Source organism: Psammomys obesus, unplaced genomic scaffold, assembly GCF_907164565.1.
Source record: "Psammomys obesus unplaced genomic scaffold, mPsaObe1.curated_primary_1811, whole genome shotgun sequence".
Lineage (NCBI taxonomy): Eukaryota > Metazoa > Chordata > Mammalia > Rodentia > Muridae > Psammomys > Psammomys obesus.
The window spans coordinates 2027210-2047992 of NW_026586463.1; the positions used below are offsets into that span (position 1 = coordinate 2027210).

The following is a 20783-nucleotide window of genomic DNA, read 5'->3' on the forward strand; positions in this document are numbered from 1 at the left end:
CAAACTGATAAATGGATAAACTCACAAATTTCTTTCTTATTTAATATAATGCATTGTGCTGGTCTCAGCTTAGTGGATGATAATGAACGATCTCTGATAGTGGGACAGCTCAGGATCATATAGAAGAGATAAATGAGGTGTCTGTAGGTCTATTTGTACTCATGAAAACAATTGGTTTTTGAGGAAATGTGTCTAGACTTTCAAATGGTGTGAATTTAAAACAAACAAACAAATGAACAAACACTGATACCATGTATTCTTAACTGTTCCATAAGCTTTGAATGGAAATGAATCTAAGAGTAGAAATGTTAATAAATGGCTATTGATTTCTTAGGTTGTGTTTCAACTAATGATTGAGTTGAAGAATTTTTAAATTTCCCTTCTCACTGTCTCAAAAACTCACTGTTTCTTTGGTCTCCAAGTCCCTGGGTAATTTTTAAACTTTCTCTTGCTATTGATACCTAGTTTCATTCCTCTCTAGTCATAGATGATGTAGGATATTATTTCAAATGTTAAACATGTTAAAGTTTCTTATTTTGGCTTGATACATGGTCTGCTGTTTTTATAATTTTTTATTTATAGTTTGAGGATTGCATACATTCAAGTAATGTGTTTTTCAAATTCATTCTCTTTCTCTTCACTCCAATTACTACCCCTCTCCAAACCACCTTCCCCTCCAAATTCTATGTGCTTTTTTAAGAAATGCAGAGTCCACATAGTGTTGCCTGTATGTGCAAGGATATAGAAAGATCGATACATCTTTTAGATAAAGAGTCGTCTCTCAGGACATCCATCATTGAAGAAAATGGATTCTCTCTCTCCCAGCAGCCATAAATCATCAATAGTTGTGATTTCATGGCCATCTCCTGACTCTGTGATGGAATTGTGTGTAGATTGACTTTCTACAGGTCTTGTGCCTACAGCTTCAGCCACTGTGAGTTTATGTGTACAAATAGTCTAATAGGATATCTTGCCAGGCCAGGTGTTATTGTAACTCGGAGGGTTCACAGTGGGGTGTGACTGCTGTTGAGGGTTGGTCTTACATTTCTAATTTGATGCTACTTACTGGCCCTCGAGATCCGGTTACTGGCCTATCCTTTTTATGTAAACCTGCCTAAGACATTATTCCTGATTGTTTAATACGAAAGGCCTGTACCTGGGAGGGCAGAAGGTGTGGCTAAAGTTCCCATGCTTTGGGGACAGGAGAATCATGGTAAGGAGACAGACAGTTGGGAAGAGAGGAAAGAGGAGGAAGCTACAATGGGTTTGCGTGGAAAAGGAACCACGTGGGCTGGGAGGAAGGACTCTGAAGGTGGCCTGGAAAAAAACAATCCAGGTGAAGAATAAGCAAGTATTTATAAGATTATGGATGGAAGTAGCTCAAATAACAGTGGTTAGGGCAGGTGGCATTGGATGGTGTCTGGTAGGTAGATGGTAAGGTTATTGAGCTAGCATAGTAGTATTATCTGCCCAGTCCAAGCTGTTTTAAAGCATCTAACAGGCATCTGAGAAATATTTCCTGTGTGTGTGGTTGTAAAATAAAAAAAGAAGCAAGACAGATAAACAGCAGGCATGGATCTCACAGAGATCCACATGGAAAAACAGAAAAATTCATGATAATGCAGTGAACAGCAGAGGCTGCTAGGAAAGGTTGGTTATATAGGCTGCTACTGTTAGAAGTGATTGAAGTTGTAAGCTCAGTCCCCAGCCTGGCAGCACTGAAGTAAACCTGGAGAAAGGTAGTAAGGACACTGGGAATGCTCCCCCAGAAGGGATTAATGTGATCCTCTGAGGCGTTGGTTTGTTTTCCTAAGGGTGGCTTTTTATAGAAAAAGGACAAGCCTGACCCCTGAGTCTCTCTGCCTTCCCATCTCACTCTATGACCTCTCTGCAACTGCTTCCACCATCATGAAGCCCTGAGAGGCTGAACATAAGGGACCAGCCAATTCGGGGCTTTCAGCTCTACAACTATGAACTAAATAAACCTTTTTCCTTCTTTTCTTCCTTTCTTTCTTTCTTTTTTAAAATAAAGTACCAGGCACCAGAAACTTTCTTAAAACAACATAAAATGTCCTAAAAGATAGACTAAGAAAGAATGTTTAAGGACCTGGGCTCAATGACTGTGGGAGGTTTTTAAATATGTGAAGCAGAGGCTGTAATATAGTGCATGTATTAAGGGGAAAAAAATCTTTCTAGGGACATTTCAAGAATAGAATAGAAGGGTAAGAATAGCAACAGGGAAATTTATGAAGCTTTATTGTCACTTAGTGGAGAAACTGACAATCTAAACTAAAGGTGCTCATAGCAGGAAACAAGGGTAGTTACAGCACAGAATATTAGTCTGTGAAATTGATTGATCAGGCATTTTTTTTGTTTTGTTTTGTCTTGTTTTTTACCAAAGAGAAAAATAATTCAGGTAGAAACTTATAATGTAATCAGAGAAAGATAAGGAACACAGCACGGTTTGAGGGAAGAAAGGGACATTTAGAGAATGGGAAACATGTGTTTGGATTTTTGCTTATGTGTGTTCACATGCATGTACACGTGTGAGTAAGGAAACACTCGGGGGGGGGGGAATAGTCTGATTAGGATTAAAAGGGAGCAGTGTTGTCGGATACTGGTTATCAGGGGAACGTGTAAGTGATGCTGGGAAACAGTCTGTGCACTTAACCAAGCAGCACTGTGCCCTGCAAACCTGGTGCCCTCAAACCAGTATGGACAGGAGGTGGAAGCATCATCCTGGTAGTAGGGGTGGCAGGACTGAAAACCTTCCACTGTAGATTCTCCTTCAGGCTATGAAGGAAGCAGGGAAAAGGGGTTTCTGAAGCTGGGGGTGATCATTAAGAGCGAGATCTTGGGAGAACGGGAGCAATCACGGGAGACCTCTTTGCCGGGAAAGTGGTAAGCATGGCTGTGCACGCTGGTACAGTCTGTGAACAGAAGGTTGGGGACAAAACGAAACAGGAGGAAAAAGGTAGAAGATTTCCCCTAGAAGAACAGACTGTTTGTGTAGGGCAAAAGGAAAACAGGCAAACCATTCCACTCACAAAAAAGCATTCATAAGGAACCTGAAGGATCATCTGCAATATTTTAGAAAATGGCATGTATACACACACACACACATACATGAAAAAAACACCATCCCAGTCATCTTTCATGCTAAATTTTTATTCAAGTTATGCAACTGCATAAGTATAAATATTTGTTCAATATACAACAATTATGACATTCATGGGGGGAGGGGTTCTCAGAGAAAATAAGACTGCAAACACTTTATTGCACAGATCCTAACAAACTGAAGCTGGTAAGTCTACAGCTGGGAGTCCTACCGAGGGGAACATCTTACAACCACACGGAGACTGACCAAGGAGCACACAGGAGAAGTTCTACCAGCTGGCTGGGGAGATTCCACAACAACGAACACTTACCACATGTATGCAACCTTAAGTACTCTTTTACGCATCCAAAATGCAAAAAACGTATTTGGCAAAATGATAATACACTATACAAAATATACATAAAAATATCCTTTGTAAACAAGCAGCTAGTTGTGCTTTAAAGAAAACCGGACAGTTAAAAAGCAAAGGCTGTAAACCATGAACTACCTCCTGGACAGACCTGTCCTGATGTCCGAGTGGAGAAGGACTGGGCTATTAGATCTGCCAAACAGATAATGCATTATAAGCTCTGAGACCATTTTTGAGACCCATTTGAGTTCTTGTAAAAAATATTGGTTTGTTCTACAGTTTCACAATGTAGTGATGGGAAGTGGCTAGAACTGTACGGGTGTGGGGAGACAGGGGAAAAGAAGTCATTCCTTTTCCATCACCAACCAGCTTTGCAACAAAGGGCAACCAAGCAGTCAATGATGCGATGCCTTTGTTTCTGGAGTGCTTACAACCTTACTAGGTGATTTACAATCCACAGGGCTGTGCTCACATAAACAATCTTACGGTGTGCAGACACTATGACACCCCCAAGGGCTCTGGTGCTAGATTCATTATTCGTTTCTAATTATTTTTTTCCTCTTATAGAACAAAGTCTTGCTATGGTTCCCAAGCATCTTATAAAAGCGTATCTGCATTGTGTCTTAGCGAGTGCCATCTTATGATTCAAAACAAGGCGTCAAAAGAAAAAAAAATAAACAAAACAAAACAAAAAAAAAACAAAAAACAAAACCCTACAACAACAGAAACAAACTAGAAACCCTCGGCGCTAAAATGATCTGACAAATTCTACATATTTCATGGTATACAAAATTTAAATAAGGCTTAGCAAAAGTAAAAAGGCTGCTCACATTCAAGCACCAAATAGCTCCAGTCTCTTTGTTACAAAATGCTGTTCTTTATTAATACAGTAATTTTTTTGCATACAAATAAAGAGATTGTGTTATGAAATGTATGGAGCTACTCGATGCACCAGAAATGAATGTGAAACCCAGGAACTTGCTAAAAACAGCAAGCTTCATCTACAACATAAGGCCCCAGCTATGTATTAAAATGTATCTGATGTCCTGATTATTCTTTAATATATATGCTATGATGCCAAAATCCACCCACCCTCCTTTTCCTCAACGAAAGCAAATTTAAAACCTCTTCCGATGCCTAATGCATTTCACTCCACCTAAGTGCTAGCAGATTTGTGTGCAACCAGTGACTTTCCTGTTTCCTCACGGGCAGGGCTGGTCCAGCACCTGCCCTCTCCATGTGCTTCTTGGACTCACAGCATACAGGCCTGAGGGTGAGAGCTTGGAAAAGAGGGAGAGAAGAAAGAGAGCCGACCTGCAGTGTGTTTCTGGTCCCTGGGTGCCCTCAGCTGAAGACCAGACATAGAACCCAGAGACAAGAACAATTGCCCTTTTGGCCACTTGGACCTGAGGGACAAAGTGTCCCCTACAGGGACTGTCAAACAGATGCCCAGCTCCACCTGTCCTGGCGGCTCCTAGTGGAGGGTCCAAAGGCAGCAGCTCAGAAATGCAGGCAGCCGGATTCGGTACGATCAGAGATCCTGGTTCAATATACACACAAAAACTCACCATCTACTGTATTTAGGGCTTCCTTTCATCTTTAAACTCTATTTCTACAAATGGAGCCTTGAACTATTCTCAAACCACAGACCAAACGTGGGTGGATGTGTACATACGCAGTTATGGGTGGGTTTCTATTTTCACACACACCCAGCTCTGACCACTCTGCCTCATCACTGCATTACGGTTAAGTGGTAAAACAATTATCTTCACTTAGAAAAGCTTTAGTCAACAAGGCGGTCAGCAGCAAGGTACACATTCTACATCCCGAACCGAACACATGGCTACGTATGTACAGAGAGATTCACTTCCTCACCAACACTCCGCTGGAAAGGCAGGGTTTGTATAAACACTATCTGGCAACAGTTTTACCGGTTACAACTGGGAAGGCATCTGGAAGAAAGTTCCCTTTTTTTTTCTGTCTCTCCTCCTCCTCAGTCAGCCTCCGAGCTCTGCTTGGAGGACGAGCTCTGCTTGGAGGACGTTCCCATACAGTGCTGGTTTGTAAAGGTGGCGAAGAGTCGGTCGCAGCCACGCTCAGGCTGGCCCTCGCGGCCCTGGTGGCAGGGCTGCACATTAGGAGGCCTTTTTGTGAGGACTGCTCCGCAAGCTCTCCTTGCCCCTCCTCTGCCTCACCACGAAGTCCTTCTCCGAGGGAAGAGGGAGGGGGCGGTCTGTGCTCGGGGCTGGGGGTGCCCTGGTCACCTCCCGGCCCGCATTCTGTTTCCTGGCTGGGGGAGGCTGGGCAGGCTCTCTCCCTTTGGGTTCTCCTGTGGTAGCAGTTACTGACAGTGCCCTGCCTCGGTGGCCCGCTGTGCTGGGCGCCTGTGGATCTGGGAAGTGGGACTCTGGGACAGGGTTGGAGAGGCGGAAGGAGGGCAGGGAATCACTCTTTGTCATTTGGCTTCGGCCGTCTCCCCCAGACTGGGGCTTCCTGTGGTCCCTGCCGCTGGGGGCTGGGGATTCTGAGGTGGCCCCCAAAGCCTTGGCAGAGGAAGTGGTACTGCTGGCTGCAATGACATCTCGCACTCCGGCCTGGGCCTCAGGGAAGCTGGCTGAGTAGCTCAGAGGCTTTTCTGGGGGGCCAGATGGGCGGAGAGAGCTCTGCGCAGTGGCAGAGGGTGACCGCTTCATCCCGCTGGGCTTGCCTGGTTCAGCCAGTGGCTTCTGGGGACCAGGCCCTTTCCCCTTGGACTCTGAGAGGCAGCCCTTCCCCAGGCCCGAGGCTGGCCTCTCTGGGCCTTTGGGTCGGGTGTCAACATGGTGGAGGGAAGGGCTGGCCTCCAGCTTGTAGCCCTCCGGAGCTGGAACATAAAGTGCTTCTGTGCCTTTCTTCCCGTCTGCCTTCCGGTCCCCTGCGGCAGCCTGCTGACCCGGGCTTTTGTCCGTCTGTCGGCAGAGAGCGGGGCCGTCTTTCACAGTGGGTGGTTTGGGATGTTTTGGAGACGGGCTTTGCTTTTCACCAGCGGGGAGGACCTTCTGGCCTACTGCTTCGCCGAGCCCTGGATGCCCTTGTCTGGGGGGCTTCTCCTGCATCTCCGGGGGACACCCTCCACTGGTGGTTTTCAGTTTGGCCTCTAGAGGGCTCCCTTCCACATGGAGTGTGATAGTGACCGTGACCCTCCCTTCTCCCTGCACATCGTTTGCTTTGCCCTGGGTGGCGAGAACGGCGGGGAGCGTGTCCGACGGATCCTTGCTGCCGCCCTTCCCCTCTCTGAGGGAGCCACCAAGGGGCTGAAAGACAGGCTCTTTGCCTTTTGCCGATCCGGCGCTCGGCTTCTGTGAGGAGGGGGACCTGTCTGGGTGCTTTGACTTTGAAGGGCTGGGGTCAGGGCCAGGCCGGGACTTCTGGCTACTGCAGTCACTGTGCCCGGCCCCGGCGGTGGCAGTAGCAGATCGGGGAGTGTCCTGGAGGCTGGTGCTTGGTTCTGCGGCAGCGGGTTTGGTCCCCATTTCCCTGTGAAGAGTGTGGTTCGGAGAACTGCAATGCTGCCAAGCTGCTGAGCTGGACAGCTCTTTGGTGGGTGGGGGTTGTTGAGGGCCGCTGCCTCCAGGCCTTGGCAGGGCCTGATCCTTCCTGTCAGGCTCTTTGGGAGCTTGTTTCTGCAAAGCTGGGACAGAGGAGATCTTTTCACTCTTCTCACCCTCGACTCCCGATGGCTGAGGAGGGTGCCTGGCGGCAGGAACAGCGGGTCTGGGTTCTGTGCCTTTTCTTGCCCTGCCTACCTCCTTTTCATACAGAAGCTCAGCGGAGTGCATGGAGTCGTCCTCCCTGGCCAGGGACCTCACCTCCTCTCGGCCATCTCTGTGGTTTGTTTTTGAACAAGCCCAAGCTTTCTCCGTGGTCTCGGTCTGCATGTAGAAATCAGGATGGGTCCTTCCCCCAGAAGGGAGGTTTTTCGGACTGTCATTGGTTTTACCCGTCTCTGCAGGACACAGCTTCACACAGGGATCTCTGTGTACTTCATCCCTCCTGGCAGACCACTCACTCTTCGCCTTTTCCGACGGTTCCTTCGGGCAAGGCGTCTCCTTGGAGAGGGTCTCTTCCGGTGGGAGCAGGGCACGTGGACACGGCCTGGGCGGGCCTGCACTGTGTGGGGTCTGCCCTGGGCCAGGGAGGCCCTTGGTGTCGGATGAGCGGTCCTGGTGTTTGGTGGGAACGCTTTCCTTCTGCTGGAGGCCGCTCTCTATGACGCTTACTGTGCTCCTGGCCGCAGGGTGACTGACCTTTCTGTCCTGCTTCGACTTTGGTTCTGGCCCAGGAGCCGCAAGAGAGTCCTGGAGACCCCGGCTTGGGGGCAGGAACCGGGGCTCCAGCAGGTAAGCTTTATTCACCTTTAAGCTTGCTGAGGGAGGCTCCCTCAGGCTGCTGGGGTCACCCTTTTTCCCACTGCTCCCCGGAAGAGCTGGTGGCCCCGACGGTGCGGCGCTGACGCCTGGGCTGGGGCTCTGTGCGGGCTCCGGCGAGGGCAGCTCTGTTTTGCAGGCATGAGGTCCTGACAGGAGAGCAATATCTAGCGTGCCCTCGATCGGCTTCAGGCATGAAACTGACCTGCCCTCCAGCTTATACTCGGAGGGGCTCTTCCTGACAGGGGATTCCGGGGCAACTAAGCCTGCTTTTTCCCCTCCATTCTCTACCCGGCCAGCTAAGGCTTTGAGGGGGACAAAGGAAACAGCACCCATCTGAGATGTGTGGGTGCTGCTGATGAATGCCCGGCTCTCAGAGGCTGGCAGGGCCTCTTGCTGCCCAGCCATGGGCCGCACGGCGTTCCCGGGCAGGCACTCGTGGGGGTTAGATGCCATCTTGGGTTTGAGGATGGCACAGTGGCCATCGTCCTTGTCGTCCAGGGACATCTTCTTGCGGAGGTAATCGATATTGGCCAGCTTGCCGTCTAGTTTCTCACCTCGAAGGAGCTCTTTGGCGGGCGAGGCCTTCTCTGCGTACTCGCCCTTCCCAGGAGTGGGCCTGTCAGGGAGGTGACACCCGCCGTCATGGAGGACGCCGGAAGCGGAGGCCCGTTTCAGGTCGCTCAGGGGCTGGCTGTGCTCCCCGGACGCCGGGGCGCCGTCGGCGGCGGCCCCCTCGCTGGCCCGCACACTGGCCTGCTTATGGAGCGTGTCCTTCAGCAGGCTGCCCGCGGAAGGGGCCTCGGCCGTCGCGCTTTCGAAATGGCCTGCCCTGTCCAACCCCTTCGGGTACACTTTCTTCTCTCTCTCCTCCAGCCTGAGCAGAGCGTGGCTTTCTGCGTCGCCGCCGCCGCCGCGAGGTTTCTGGTGGCAGTCGCGCTTCTCCTCCGGTTTCTTCACTCCGACCTTGGCCTTCAGCTTGTCCCGGTCCAGCTCATCCACGGACTCCTGCCTGCCCAGCTTCCGGGACACAGGGCGCTTCAGGCAGCCCTGCTCCACGGGCCTGGCCCGGCTGAGCGAGGGCGCGTCGCAGACGGCCTCCTCCAGGCTCTGCAGCGCCACCTCGCGCTGACCCTGCTCCCGCTGCACCTCCTCCTGCGTCACCTCCAGGCTGTGCTTGCGGGAGCACAGGTGCTTCTTGTCACTGCCGTAGGAGGGCGACAGCTTCTCCTCGGACTGCACGCGCTTCAGCAGCGGGGAGCGCGGCGGCTCGGCACTCTTGGGCCTCACGATGTGTCTGACGATGGTGGGCGGGGAGTGCATCTTGCCAGGAAAGGCCTGAGTGATCTTGGCATTGCCCAGTGAGTGCCCCAACAGTGGGGATGGTGAGCGCTGGGGAGAGGTAGGCTGGGGGGTCGGAGAGGGTGTCCTGGCCAGCGGGGAGAGTGGGATGCTGCCAGCTGATTTCCGCCTTCCGGAGCGGTACCGCTGCCCACTGAGTTTGGGAGCCAGGCCGTGGAGGGTGCTCGGCCGGATGTGCCCTGAACCTGCTGGAGAGTTGGGCGCACTTGAACTTGGGGAGCTGCTCTGGGAGGAGTTTGTACCTGTGGGTGAGAAACATCGAACTGTGAGCAAACATTTACCTTTTTGTTTCTTCCCACACGTATCGCATCCTGGCCTGGGGAAGTTGGTCAACTCCTGGTCTCAGAAGTTCAGGGAAGGTTTCTCACATAAGCCCCTACACAGCCCTATTACCCGCTTTATTCTGATGGTCAGGCTCGCCCCCACTTGTGCCCATTCTGTGAGTGCTGTCATGGGCCAGTTCCGCCTGCTTTCCTCGCCTTGACTGGTTCACGCCTTCCTTGCCACTCACCGGATGGGAAATCGGGGGTGGAACGGTAGCTGGGTGTTGGAGATCGCGGGGACAAGCTGTGGGTTGGGGAACCCGGGAGGCTCTCTCCAGAGGACAGCGATCGGTTCAGGCAGGAGAAACTTCGGCTGGTGTGGAGCAAAGGAGAGGGCTGTTTGGCCAGCTTCTTGAAGAGAGATCTCCTCCTGAGCGGAGACAGGAATGGGTCAGAGCCTACCTAAAACAATCCTCATGATAGGCACATCTTCAGCCACACAGTGACCCGACATGGTAGCATGCCATTTCCGTACTGACAACTTTCTTAGGAGACTGACAGTATGCATGAAGACTCTCTTAGTGCCAAACAGCAAGAAAGAGTAAAGTGAGACAGTTATAAAATAGTAAAACCCTTCACTGCTGAGTACATTCATGCCTTGTAGGTACTGATGTGACATAATCAAAGATAAGAGCTTTTCTTCCGATGACTACTGCCTTGGGTATAGACTTACTAGATGGTAAGAGGTCTGCAGCAGAGGGCTGATTGCGGTGCTTGGTCCCCTGTGGACTTTTAAACACGCCCCACACAGTCTATGCTGTGTGCTTACATGGAATGCACATTTGTGTCTGCTGCCCACTGACACACCGAGCAAGGTGAAGCTGAGGCTGTCATATCAGTGGGCAGCAGACACAAATGCACATTCAGTGTTAAATGAGTTCATGATAAAGAAAATGTATGGATGCCCAAGGCTTATCAGTGTAGAAACTGCACACAGCCAGCCCTGGTAAGCTTAAACAGTTATAATGCTGAACATTAAAACATTTTTTTTCCCTGTATAACCTGAAGACATAAAGTGCCCCCTCAAAAAAAAACCCAGAGATCCTAGAACTTGTATGTAAGGAAAATGAATGCATTTAGGATAACAGGACACATGTGGGGCTAGAGAGATGGCTCAGCAGTTAAGAGCACTCACTGGCTGCTCTTCAAAAGGACCCGGGTTTGATTCCCAGCCACCACATGGTGGTAGATCACAAGCTTCTAGTTCCAGGGACTTGCCATCTTCTGTTCTGGCTTCTGTGGGTACCGGGGAAGTACATGTGTATGCGGGCAGAGCCCCCATACACATACAAAGAAGCCAGATGTCTCTAGAAACCTATGAAGAAGCTCTCTGCTGTCTTCCCAGACTGCAGGATGGCCACCTACTATTCTCTTACCTGATTCTACTTCCATCTCTATAGTGCATATAACTCTATTACCCATGTGCTTATACAGTTACTTTAGTTTTTCCATGCTTTGGCTTATCTGTTGATACCCAACCATGAAAAATGAGAAGATGAGTCAGGAAATAAAGACCTGTAATCCCAGCACACTGGCAGGCTGAGGCCAGAGCATCCCAAGTTCAGGGCCTGTCTAGGCTACAGAGTGAATTTAAACAGTTACTGAGAGAATTGAAGGCCAGCCTGGATGCCAGCCAGGATGCCATCACAAAACAAAGCAATAACAAAAAGTAGAAAGGCCAAGGATGTTACTCAGTGGTAGAACACTTGCTTATGTACATGAGGCCAGGCCCTGTCCCCTGTACTTGAACAAAAGAACTCCAAGGCATCACCATAAGCTTAAACTCACAAAGTCACCTCTACCTTCTAATAGCATACGGCCCAACCCTCTGCCAATGTGATTACTTAATGCAGGTATGGCTCCTGCACTGTCCTTAGCCTCAGTTGGGCTCTCTATCTGTTCTCCTGCTTCTATAACTTTGTTTCTCCTGGAGTTAATAAAGAACTTTTATTGGATCATTTCTTTTACATTTCTATCCAAGGCCTTAGCATGATGAAGCTCTCAGGTTCAAGTGAACAAAGGATCATGACTATGTCGGCTCAAAGGAGCCATACCCAGACTGAAAAGAAATACCCTTCCCAGAGCACAGGCTTCCTTGTGCTTTAGTCTGTATATCGACTAAAGCACAAGGTGCTCCGGTGCTCCCCGTCATCTGTCACTGTGTGTCACTTCATTAGATTTCAAGCAGACAGAGCCCTTTTATTTCTGTACTTATTCGAAAGGTTTAAAGACGCAGTTATTTTTTGATGTATGACATTTAAAAACAGACAGGCAAAAAAAGGCCTTCTTAATCACATACGGGACATTTTAAATGCAGATTTCATGTGGAAAACTGCCTGACGGTCACGTGGGTCAGATCCAACTCTCCTGACAGGATGTCTACAGGCTTAAACAAAAACAACACAAAACAAAGAGAAACAGAGATACAGTGGAGCTGGTGATGGCGTGGCAGGGAAAGGACTCAAGCATGACCACCTGAGGTCAATCCCCTGCAGCAATGGTGGAGAGGGAGGACTAGCTCCCAGAAGTTATCCTATGCTCTTGGATGCACTGTGGCATGTGTGTGCCATATGCATTCACAGAAAACATAAATGTCCATTTAAACCAGTGAAGGACTTGTCAAGGTGTCCACATGCGGTGAAGAACAATCGCAATCTCTTTACAGGAAGACCAAGCGACTCTTTCTGCTATCCGTGCAATGACATTGAACTTGAGTATCTACCGCGAACTGTGGTGTAACATTTCTCACACACAGAGAAACGTGCCTTTCTCATTTGTATTTGATGAGAAACGCGTTTTACGAAAACACTGGTGGAGAGCAACCCACACAGAAGGCTGACCCAACTTACCTTTCTAGACTTTCCTTCTTCTTGGACTTCTTGCTCCGTCTCACCATCCGGCTCTTGTAACTGTTTCTCCTAGCCGGTCCCGTTTTGATTGATGTGTTTTCAAATGGGGTGGTGGTGATTGACACCTTATTCCCACTCTGTTGAAAAAAAAAAAAATGAGGTCGTATTAAAAAGAAGTGCCGTGAAGAAGCAAGGTCAGAACTAAGAGACTCAAAGCCAAGTAAAAACAGTTGCGTCATGTAAAGGGGCCCTCTGCTGCTGAATAACATCCCTATCTGTGAAGTCCTGCCAATCCAGATGGGGTAGAAGGTGAAGGAACAAGCGTCCTTAGTGAGTGTGCTGTGGGTGGGAGGGGTATTTGAGTCAAGCACTAGTTCAGTAGGGCCGCTTGCCCTACCAAGGCTTCTCACGAACTGTACTGGATGCCAGCAGAACGCTGCCATCTCCTGAGCTCAGCCGGGGAGTAAATGAGATTTGCAAAGCCGTTAGCACTGAGGGTGACACATGGAAAGGGCTCTATAAATATCAGCTCTCTTCATCCATATGTATTAAATATAAACGTGCCCAGTAGCTGTCTGGACTCCCTTGATATATTTTCCTTCTTTCTCTATTTCATGTTTTTCTTTGACCTAGAAATCATAAGGTGACAAAACCGAATGAGACTTTTATTTGTAATGATGTTAGAAGGTTCCTTTCTCATTGTCATAAAAACCTGTCAGCTTGCAGAGCTGGGGAGTATGGGCCAGCCCATGGGGAAAGCTCTCTAAGGAGGTCATGGGCAGTGACATAATTCCTGGTGGGTTTCTGTGTCCTTTCACTTCATCCCGGGATGGGGCTTGCTAGGCAGGTCCTAGCGATGAAGGTGAATATGAAGTCAGTGGCCAGGCATTCATTGGGGTGCCAGGCCAGGTGGTCTCCCACACTCTCTTCTTAACAGCCAGGGGTAAATACATTCTTTCAAAGTCAGAGGTGGCTATGATAAGCTTGAAAGGCCAAGAAGGCCAAGAACAGGAGCATTTTAAAACACCAGGACGATTACGGAGAAGCTGAGTTCTAAGTCACGCCGAACAATGAAGTTAACTGCTGTGGGAAAGGACAAAGACTGGGCAAGCAGCTCTGCCTCCCTGATAGCCATTTTCTTTCCCCTTCCTGGGAAAAATCCCATGCATTATAAAAGAAAATGGTAAAGCACAGATCAAAGAAAAATCATTGGAATCTCCACTCTGCTACAACTGGTAGTATTTCAATCTACTTCCTGCTGGGTTTTAATTGTTTCTGAGGAGGAAGGGTGAGAATCAGACCTAGGGCCTCAGCGCATGCTAAGCAAGCACTCTGGCAATAAACGGCAACGCTGCATCATCCCTAGCCCACACTAACCTTCCTCCTGAGCATGTACAGATATATGTGTATCTTACAATTTCAATGTTATATTTGTGGCTTTCTCTTTTCATTTCGCACATCTGAAAACACATCAAATACTCTCTAAGGACATGCTTTGTACTGGCTGCCTACTGATAGCCTCCTCAGTCTTGTACTGATTTTGAGTTCTACGAATTGATGGTCCATTAGTTACTTATATTTCCTTAGAGCAGTGGCTCTCAGCCTTCCTAATGCTGCAACCCTTTAATACAGTTCCTCATGTTGTGGTGACCCCCAACCATAAAATTATTTCACGGCTACTTCATATCTGTAGTTTGCTACTGTTATGAATGAATCCTAATATAAATATCTGATATGCAGGATACCTGATATATGAACTAAAAGGTGTCATGACCTACAGCTTGAGAACCGCTGCTTTAAGGGACCTTTCTTTTCATGTTTCACCTCTAGTTTAATCTTGAAAAGATATAGCATTTTATTATTCCCTTCATAGTGCTTTACATATCATTTTTGAAGTACAGCCTCACACCTAATAATAGATTTGCAGAAAATACTTGAGGCAGTTGGAGCCTGAATTCCACCAGAAAGATAAATCATGTGCCTTACATGCGGATACAAAACTTTAAAATGTTTACATTTACTTTAATGGTAGGGATTGGCCTTATTATTTTTTTTTTTTCAAATGGAAAATTCACTATTGAAGATTTCGGGAAGGAGGTCTTCACAAATTCACTATTGAAGATTTCGGGAAGGAGGTCTTCAGAAATTCACTATTGAAGATTTCGGGAAGGAGGTCTTCACAAATTCACTATTGAAGACTTCGGGAAGGAGGTCTTCACAAATTGAATGAACCCCTGATGCTATGATGATATCAAACCCACCCCCCGCCCCCACACACGATGGATGAAAGGGGCAACAAAGCAGCCAGGATGCGTCTTTCATGCATGTTCTCTTCCACTTCCCTACACTGAGTGTACACACAAGACACCCCCATATGACCACTGTCTTATCCATGAGCCACTGGGCTTGGATTCAAATGCATCTCAGCATTGACACCCCCCCCCCCTTTTTTTAAGCAGAGTTTAACACTGTAGTGCAGGCTGCCCCAAAACTCACAATGTTGCCCACGTTAGTTAGCCTCAACCTTGTGGCGGTGTTTCTCCTTCAGCCTCCAGAGGGCTGGAATGATGGTTGCGAGCCGTCACACCGGGCTCAGCCTTGTATATCTTTGTAAGGGGCTAACAATGCCACCTGGTGTTTTAAAGATACAATTTAGTTTTAAAGCCATTTCCACGGCTAGTCTTTATTTTATTTTATTTTTTTATAATCAAGATCTGAGGGTCAGGTCACCGCTCAGGAGGTGAGAAAGGACTGTCTTCATTGGGACAATAGACAGATAACGACAGTGGTTTCAAGGAGCCGGGGGTTCTTGTTCTCTGAGCCGTGGTGGTAAGTGGAACCGTGAAAGCCTGGCTTCTCTGTCCCTCACCCACCACCAGACTCCTCCTTCCCACCCTCCTCCATGTGGGCAGCAGGTGCCTGGTCCCCTCTCGCTCTCCAGGGCCTGGCACATGCATGGCTTGTGTTCATCACAGCAAGACAGTCACATGCCATGTGTGGCACGCTCAGAGTACTAGATCACCAAGAATGAAGGAGGCACAAGCATGATAAAACCGTGTAAGACAAATACAATAAAAACCGTGAGTGTTTCTCATGAGAAGAGAGAGAGAAGCAGGGGCTCGCTGACTCAGCTCGTCACAAGGCCCTGAATGAATGTTTCCTTCAACACAAACTAAACCTACTTTCTTGTTGTCGTTGTTCCTACATATGACTTTTCAAAGAGCAATTTGTTTGGCTCATATACAAAGGGCAGCCCCTGTGATGAGAAACACACAAGATGTACTGTGCAAACACGTCAGACTCGGGAATGGGAAATGAGAAAAAGAACTGGGCACTACCTGCGAAGCCTGCCATCTAGTGGATCCACCTAGCCACAGCAAGAGCTACAAAGGATCTGGATGAATGAGGGAACTCCGAGAGAAATTCTGTGCTCACTGCTTGAGACACAACAGCAAGGACAACACGCAAGCAAGCAGACGGCTAGGTGCCCAGCTAATTCACCTTTACCTGCAGCTCTTTCCGTGACTGGTCCACAGTGGGAGGGAAATGATTTTTAAGCAGGCTGAGCTGAGTTCAACAGCTGACATCAGGCTGTCAAGGTCTCAGTCTGGCTTTGTCAACTAGTTGGCTCTGTTTCGCTCTGATGTTCTCTGTAAAGCTCAGCTGAGGGACAGGATCTTCCGCCCTCGCTCCAGCCTGCTTACACACTTTATTCCTACACAAACCAAGGTTTCAACCCACCAGACTCAGTGTGTATGTCATGATACTTGAGGCCCGCCCACCCACCTACCCCACATTTGCATTTCTACTCCTTGCCTGGACTATCCCAAATCTACTTTTCCACATCCTAAATCTCCAACCATCTCTTAAGTCCTTCTCAGATTAACCTTCAGTTCTCCTGTGCACTTTTGGTGCATGCTGGGAGAGAGCCGTCTTTCTTTCTCTTCGGAACTTCTGCCATGTTTACAGTCTGTTCCTTATGTTGAGCGCTTTGATTATAGCCTGGTGTTGCCACTCCTTCCTGCTGTGAGCATTAGACTATGTGGTACTGGTAATTAGATGCATGTGTTGGAGCAGTGTGAGGTAGGCATTGAAAGCACAGCCTCTGAATCACACTGCCGGGATAGAAATCATTTTCCTAGCAGATGGTTGTGGCTGCCTTGTTCATGTCTCTCTAGTTTGTCTGTCTGGAAAATGGGGACATTTCTATTCATAGCACCTACCTCAGAGAATAACTGAGGTTTACACCAATTTGTGTAAAAGACAGCAGGGCCTGGCAGGTGCCCAGTACTCTTGCTTCATTAGCTATATGTGTGTGTGTGTGTAAGTGCTGTGTAGTATTGTGTGTGTGTGTGTAAGCACGTGAGGTCAGAAGGCAGCCTTAGCTGACTTTCCTCTGGTGCTGTCTACCTTGTTTTTTGATATGGGATCTGGAAATTACCGAGTAAGCTAATCTGGCTCGCCAGCAAAACCAGAGATACTTTTGGTCTCTGCTTTCCCAGTGGTGAGGTTACAAGTGTCATGGAACCCGGGTTCCTACTGCCCCATGGTTCTAGAGCAGGTTCTCAGCCTGTGGGTCATGACCCCCTTGGGAGTCTAATATCAGATATTCTGCGTATCAGATAATTATGTTACGACTCATAACAGTAGCAAACTACGGATATGACGTAGACAAGCTAATTTCATGGTGGGGGTTCACCAGAGGGTGCCGAGGAGAGGTACACTCTACTACGCTTGCACCCACAGTGACTGGGCCCAATGATAGAGCTGTAGGTTGTAGGAGGTGATCAAAGTCACACAGAGGACCAGCTGGTTCGATAAGGACATTTCCGAAGCCTTTGTGTGTGTGGGGGGGGGGGGCGGCGGCGGCACTACATATCCAATCTCATAGAAGTGAGAAGAGAGGTTTAGAAATCCAGAATCACATTATGATACAGAATCGATTCAGCTTATTTTTTTTTCTTTTTTCCATAAACATCTGTATGCTATGAAATAAACACAGGCTGAGGTAGAAGCCGTTTTTCATATAACATACTACTGTTATGAAGAATGTGATATAATATATGTATATATCCATATAGACATTATATAAAGATATTCATATATAACTACATATACATATAGATTGCTAGTTAATTGGGATTTTTAATCAACTTGACACAACTAGGGTAATCTACGAAGGGGAACCCTCAATTGACTGGCCTTATCTGATTGGCCTGTGGGAGATTCCCTTGGTTATTGACTGACATGGTAGGACAGAGCCTAGCAGGGACAATGCTACCCGTGGGCAGATAGTCTTGGGGCATATAAGAATGACGGCTGAGGAATCCACGAAGCACAGACCAGTAAGCAGTGTCCTCCATGGTCTACTTCAGTGCCTGCTTCCAGGTTCCTGTTCTCACAACTCCTCATGATGGACTGCAAACTCTGAGCCAAATTGAACCCTTTCATCCCCAGGTAGCTTTTGATCATGGTCTTCATCAAAGCAATAGGGGGCAAACTAAGACAACTGGACAATTACCATTTATAACTTAAAATTCCTTTAGCTTCCTGAGTAGTGGTGGCACACACCTTTAATCTCAGCACTCCGGGATGCAGAGGCAGGTGGATCTCTACAAGCTGATCTATAGAGTGATCTGGGACTGCCAAGGTTACACAGAGGAAACCCTGTCTCAAAACACCAATTAAAATTTTTCTTTAGCTTAACAAAAATACCATCGATCTAAGGCACAAGTAGGATGGATGGGAGCTGAGAACTGTTCACCAGCTCCACAGGTTACACTGAGACAGGGCCAAAGGTCGCAAGTGAGCTCCTAGATAGGGCCAAAGAACCTTGGAGACAGTGAGCTTCTTCGTCTGGAAGCTCATGGTGGCCATGATCATTCTTGGCCCATAGTCGCCACAAAACTGAAAGATATAGGAGGCAAACTCCACAGTCATCCCAGGATCTCATCCACAGATACACAGGACCGCAGGGTCCCGGACTGTGGCTGAAGTGGGGAATGAGACTCGGCGGTCTACATTTCTTGACATTTGTCCAAGGTGGTCTATGACAGTTCCACACGCATTTCACAGCCCAGGAATCTCAAAAGTGAGCAGCTCTGCTCAGCCTCCCACCTTGGGATGCTTAATCAGGGACGCTATCCCATCCTAGTTAGACAATTTTAAATAAGAGGGAGGCTGCATTGAACTAAAATCCTCAGATCTAAGGTAGCTGTGTGATCCTGTTCTGCTGCCACATTTGGGCATGAAGAACGCCGTGGTTCATTTTCATTCTATAAATCTACTGAGCCCTAAACCCAAGGTCAAATTTTTATTAACACAGTGAATTAATGAAGAGAAAAAGCTTTCTATGTACTAGCTCACCCTGGATGTTAGGATGCAAAAGACTACTTCTTCTGGACCCTGGACCAGACTCTGAGTCCTTTGAAAAGTATTCCTTGTGTGAGTCTGGGGAATGGCAGAGAAAGGAGGAGGAAAGGCATTTAAATGCATGTGTTTTTTGAAAGACGTGCACACCCACTCCTGTGCTAGTGCCTTTAAATTCCTCATTTTCTTTCAAGTTCCACACCACTGCCACTCTCCTGATGTGCCTCTCCTACTTAGAATGTTCTCTCCAGAAGCACCGTGTTCCCCTGTATGCTCCACTGGGATAATGAAGTTGTTTTTCTCATATACATGTCCTGTACTCTCTGAGAGCAAAGAGCATCCCTTAGTCCCTGTATCAACAACATTAATGAGGCGGCCTCAAATGTTATTTAAACCATGCATAGCGGTTTACAGTTGTACACATTTATCCTGTGTCTCCGTAGTGTTTTTTTTTGTTTGTTTGTTTGTTTGTTTTATGCTCAAATTTCTCTGACTAGTCCTGAGTAAGAGGTTGTACAAAATTGTGTAAGTGGGGAGGAAACTATGATTCTCATTCCAGATAAAGCAGCCTTTTTCCTGAAAAAAAAAAAAACAAAAAAACAAAACAAAACTTTCTTAAATCAAATTTAATTTCAACTATCCCTGTATGTTTGACTTTTATATTCTGGAGTGAGCAGGAAGCAAATGGAGACTCTCAGAAGACCTGCTGAGAGGATAAATGTGTGACTGTTCTCCATTTATATTCCTGCTCTCTGGGAGCTGATGCCACAGGCTCCATTTGACGCTCCTTTTAAGTAGGAAGCGATCCTTGTAGAAGTTTAACTTAGATACGTGTAGGAGAGGGAGAGGAGCCTCCTAACTACTGGGGCCGATTCTTCCACTTATTATTTAGAACGCGTGTCAATACATCTAAAGTTCTGTCTTTAAAGGCAGTGCCAACTCTTGAATCCTCTATATCCGCCTTCACAGCTAAACAGTGCCTTGTCTCCTCCTATGCTGGAATAACACCTACTAAAGTTCCCTCAGAACTGGTGGTTCCCAAGTGGAATTCACTCTTCGAGGCATTTAAACAAAGAGAAGTCATGCTCAGTAGGACTGGTAGCGAGAAGCAAACATAGGTACCAAGAGTGCAGGTTCAAGGACACCTTTTCACAGCATGAAACCTGAGAGGTCATGATAGCTCGGCTTCAAGTCAGACTTCTGACCGCTACATCCCTCCCTCCCAGGGGTGGGAGTGACTAAAGGGGAATGCCACGAGAACCTGATCTCACGGTGCTGCCCCTGGCTGGCCAGGACACAAGAAAAGAGTACCTTTAGCAGGAGCTCGATGACTTCCGTGTGGACCAGACCATGCACGGGCTCTCCATTGATGTGCGTGATCAGATCCCCAGCCTTCAATCCTGCCTGGTATGCCGGACTTCCTTCTTCTACATTCTGCAGTCCAAGAGGAGAGTACATATTCAAGAGCAAACAAATGATAACCCCAATACTTAACTGTTTCTTCTGCCAGGATATTCTAAGTGAGCTCTGTAAATGACCTTAGGCTCCTAACCGGAACTCAAAGAGGCATGGCTCCTATTCTGATACTGTTTTAAATAGGATAATTCTGATGTTTCCTTTAAAAAAAAAAAAGAAAAAAAAACAAGTGAGTGAGAATATGACTTTTGAAAAACAAAGCAAAGAAAGAAAGGAAGAAAGGATGGAAAGAAGGAAAGAAGGAAGGAAGAAAGAAAGAAAATGCACACACAGGACAGGGGCTGGAGAGATGGCTCCAGTAAAGAGGATACTCTTGCAGAGGATCTGAATGCGGGTCCCAGAACCCATGGTAGGTGGTTCATAACTGTCTCTTAACTCCAGCTCTGGGTTCTCTAACATCTCTGAACTGTGAGCAATTGTACCCAGACATGCATATAATTAAAAATAAAATAAATCTTTTTTTTTTAAGACAATAAGGGAATATGAAGAAGATGGCCTTTTTGTTCACCAGATTGGTACAGGAGGATGGGG

The 20783-nt window shown here is 47.5% G+C and overlaps 1 protein-coding gene across 4 annotated transcripts in view; it reads right to left on the reverse strand.

Annotated features, from left to right (window-relative positions):
• Window positions 1-3147: 3147 nt before the first annotated feature.
• The window catches only part of Mast4 (microtubule associated serine/threonine kinase family member 4), a 583904-nt gene continuing 566268 nt past the window's right edge, over window positions 3148-20783 (reverse strand). For all 4 annotated transcript variants that reach the window (XM_055601922.1, XM_055601921.1, XM_055601923.1 and 1 more), the window contains 4 exons: window positions 20088-20210; window positions 12408-12544; window positions 9747-9928; window positions 3148-9477 (listed from right to left, as the gene is read on the reverse strand). In XM_055601922.1, the coding sequence (XP_055457897.1) occupies window positions 5603-9477; window positions 9747-9928; window positions 12408-12544; window positions 20088-20210 (4317 nt within the window). In that variant the 3' untranslated portion in view covers window positions 3148-5602. The remainder of the gene's footprint in view (window positions 9478-9746; window positions 9929-12407; window positions 12545-20087; window positions 20211-20783) is intronic.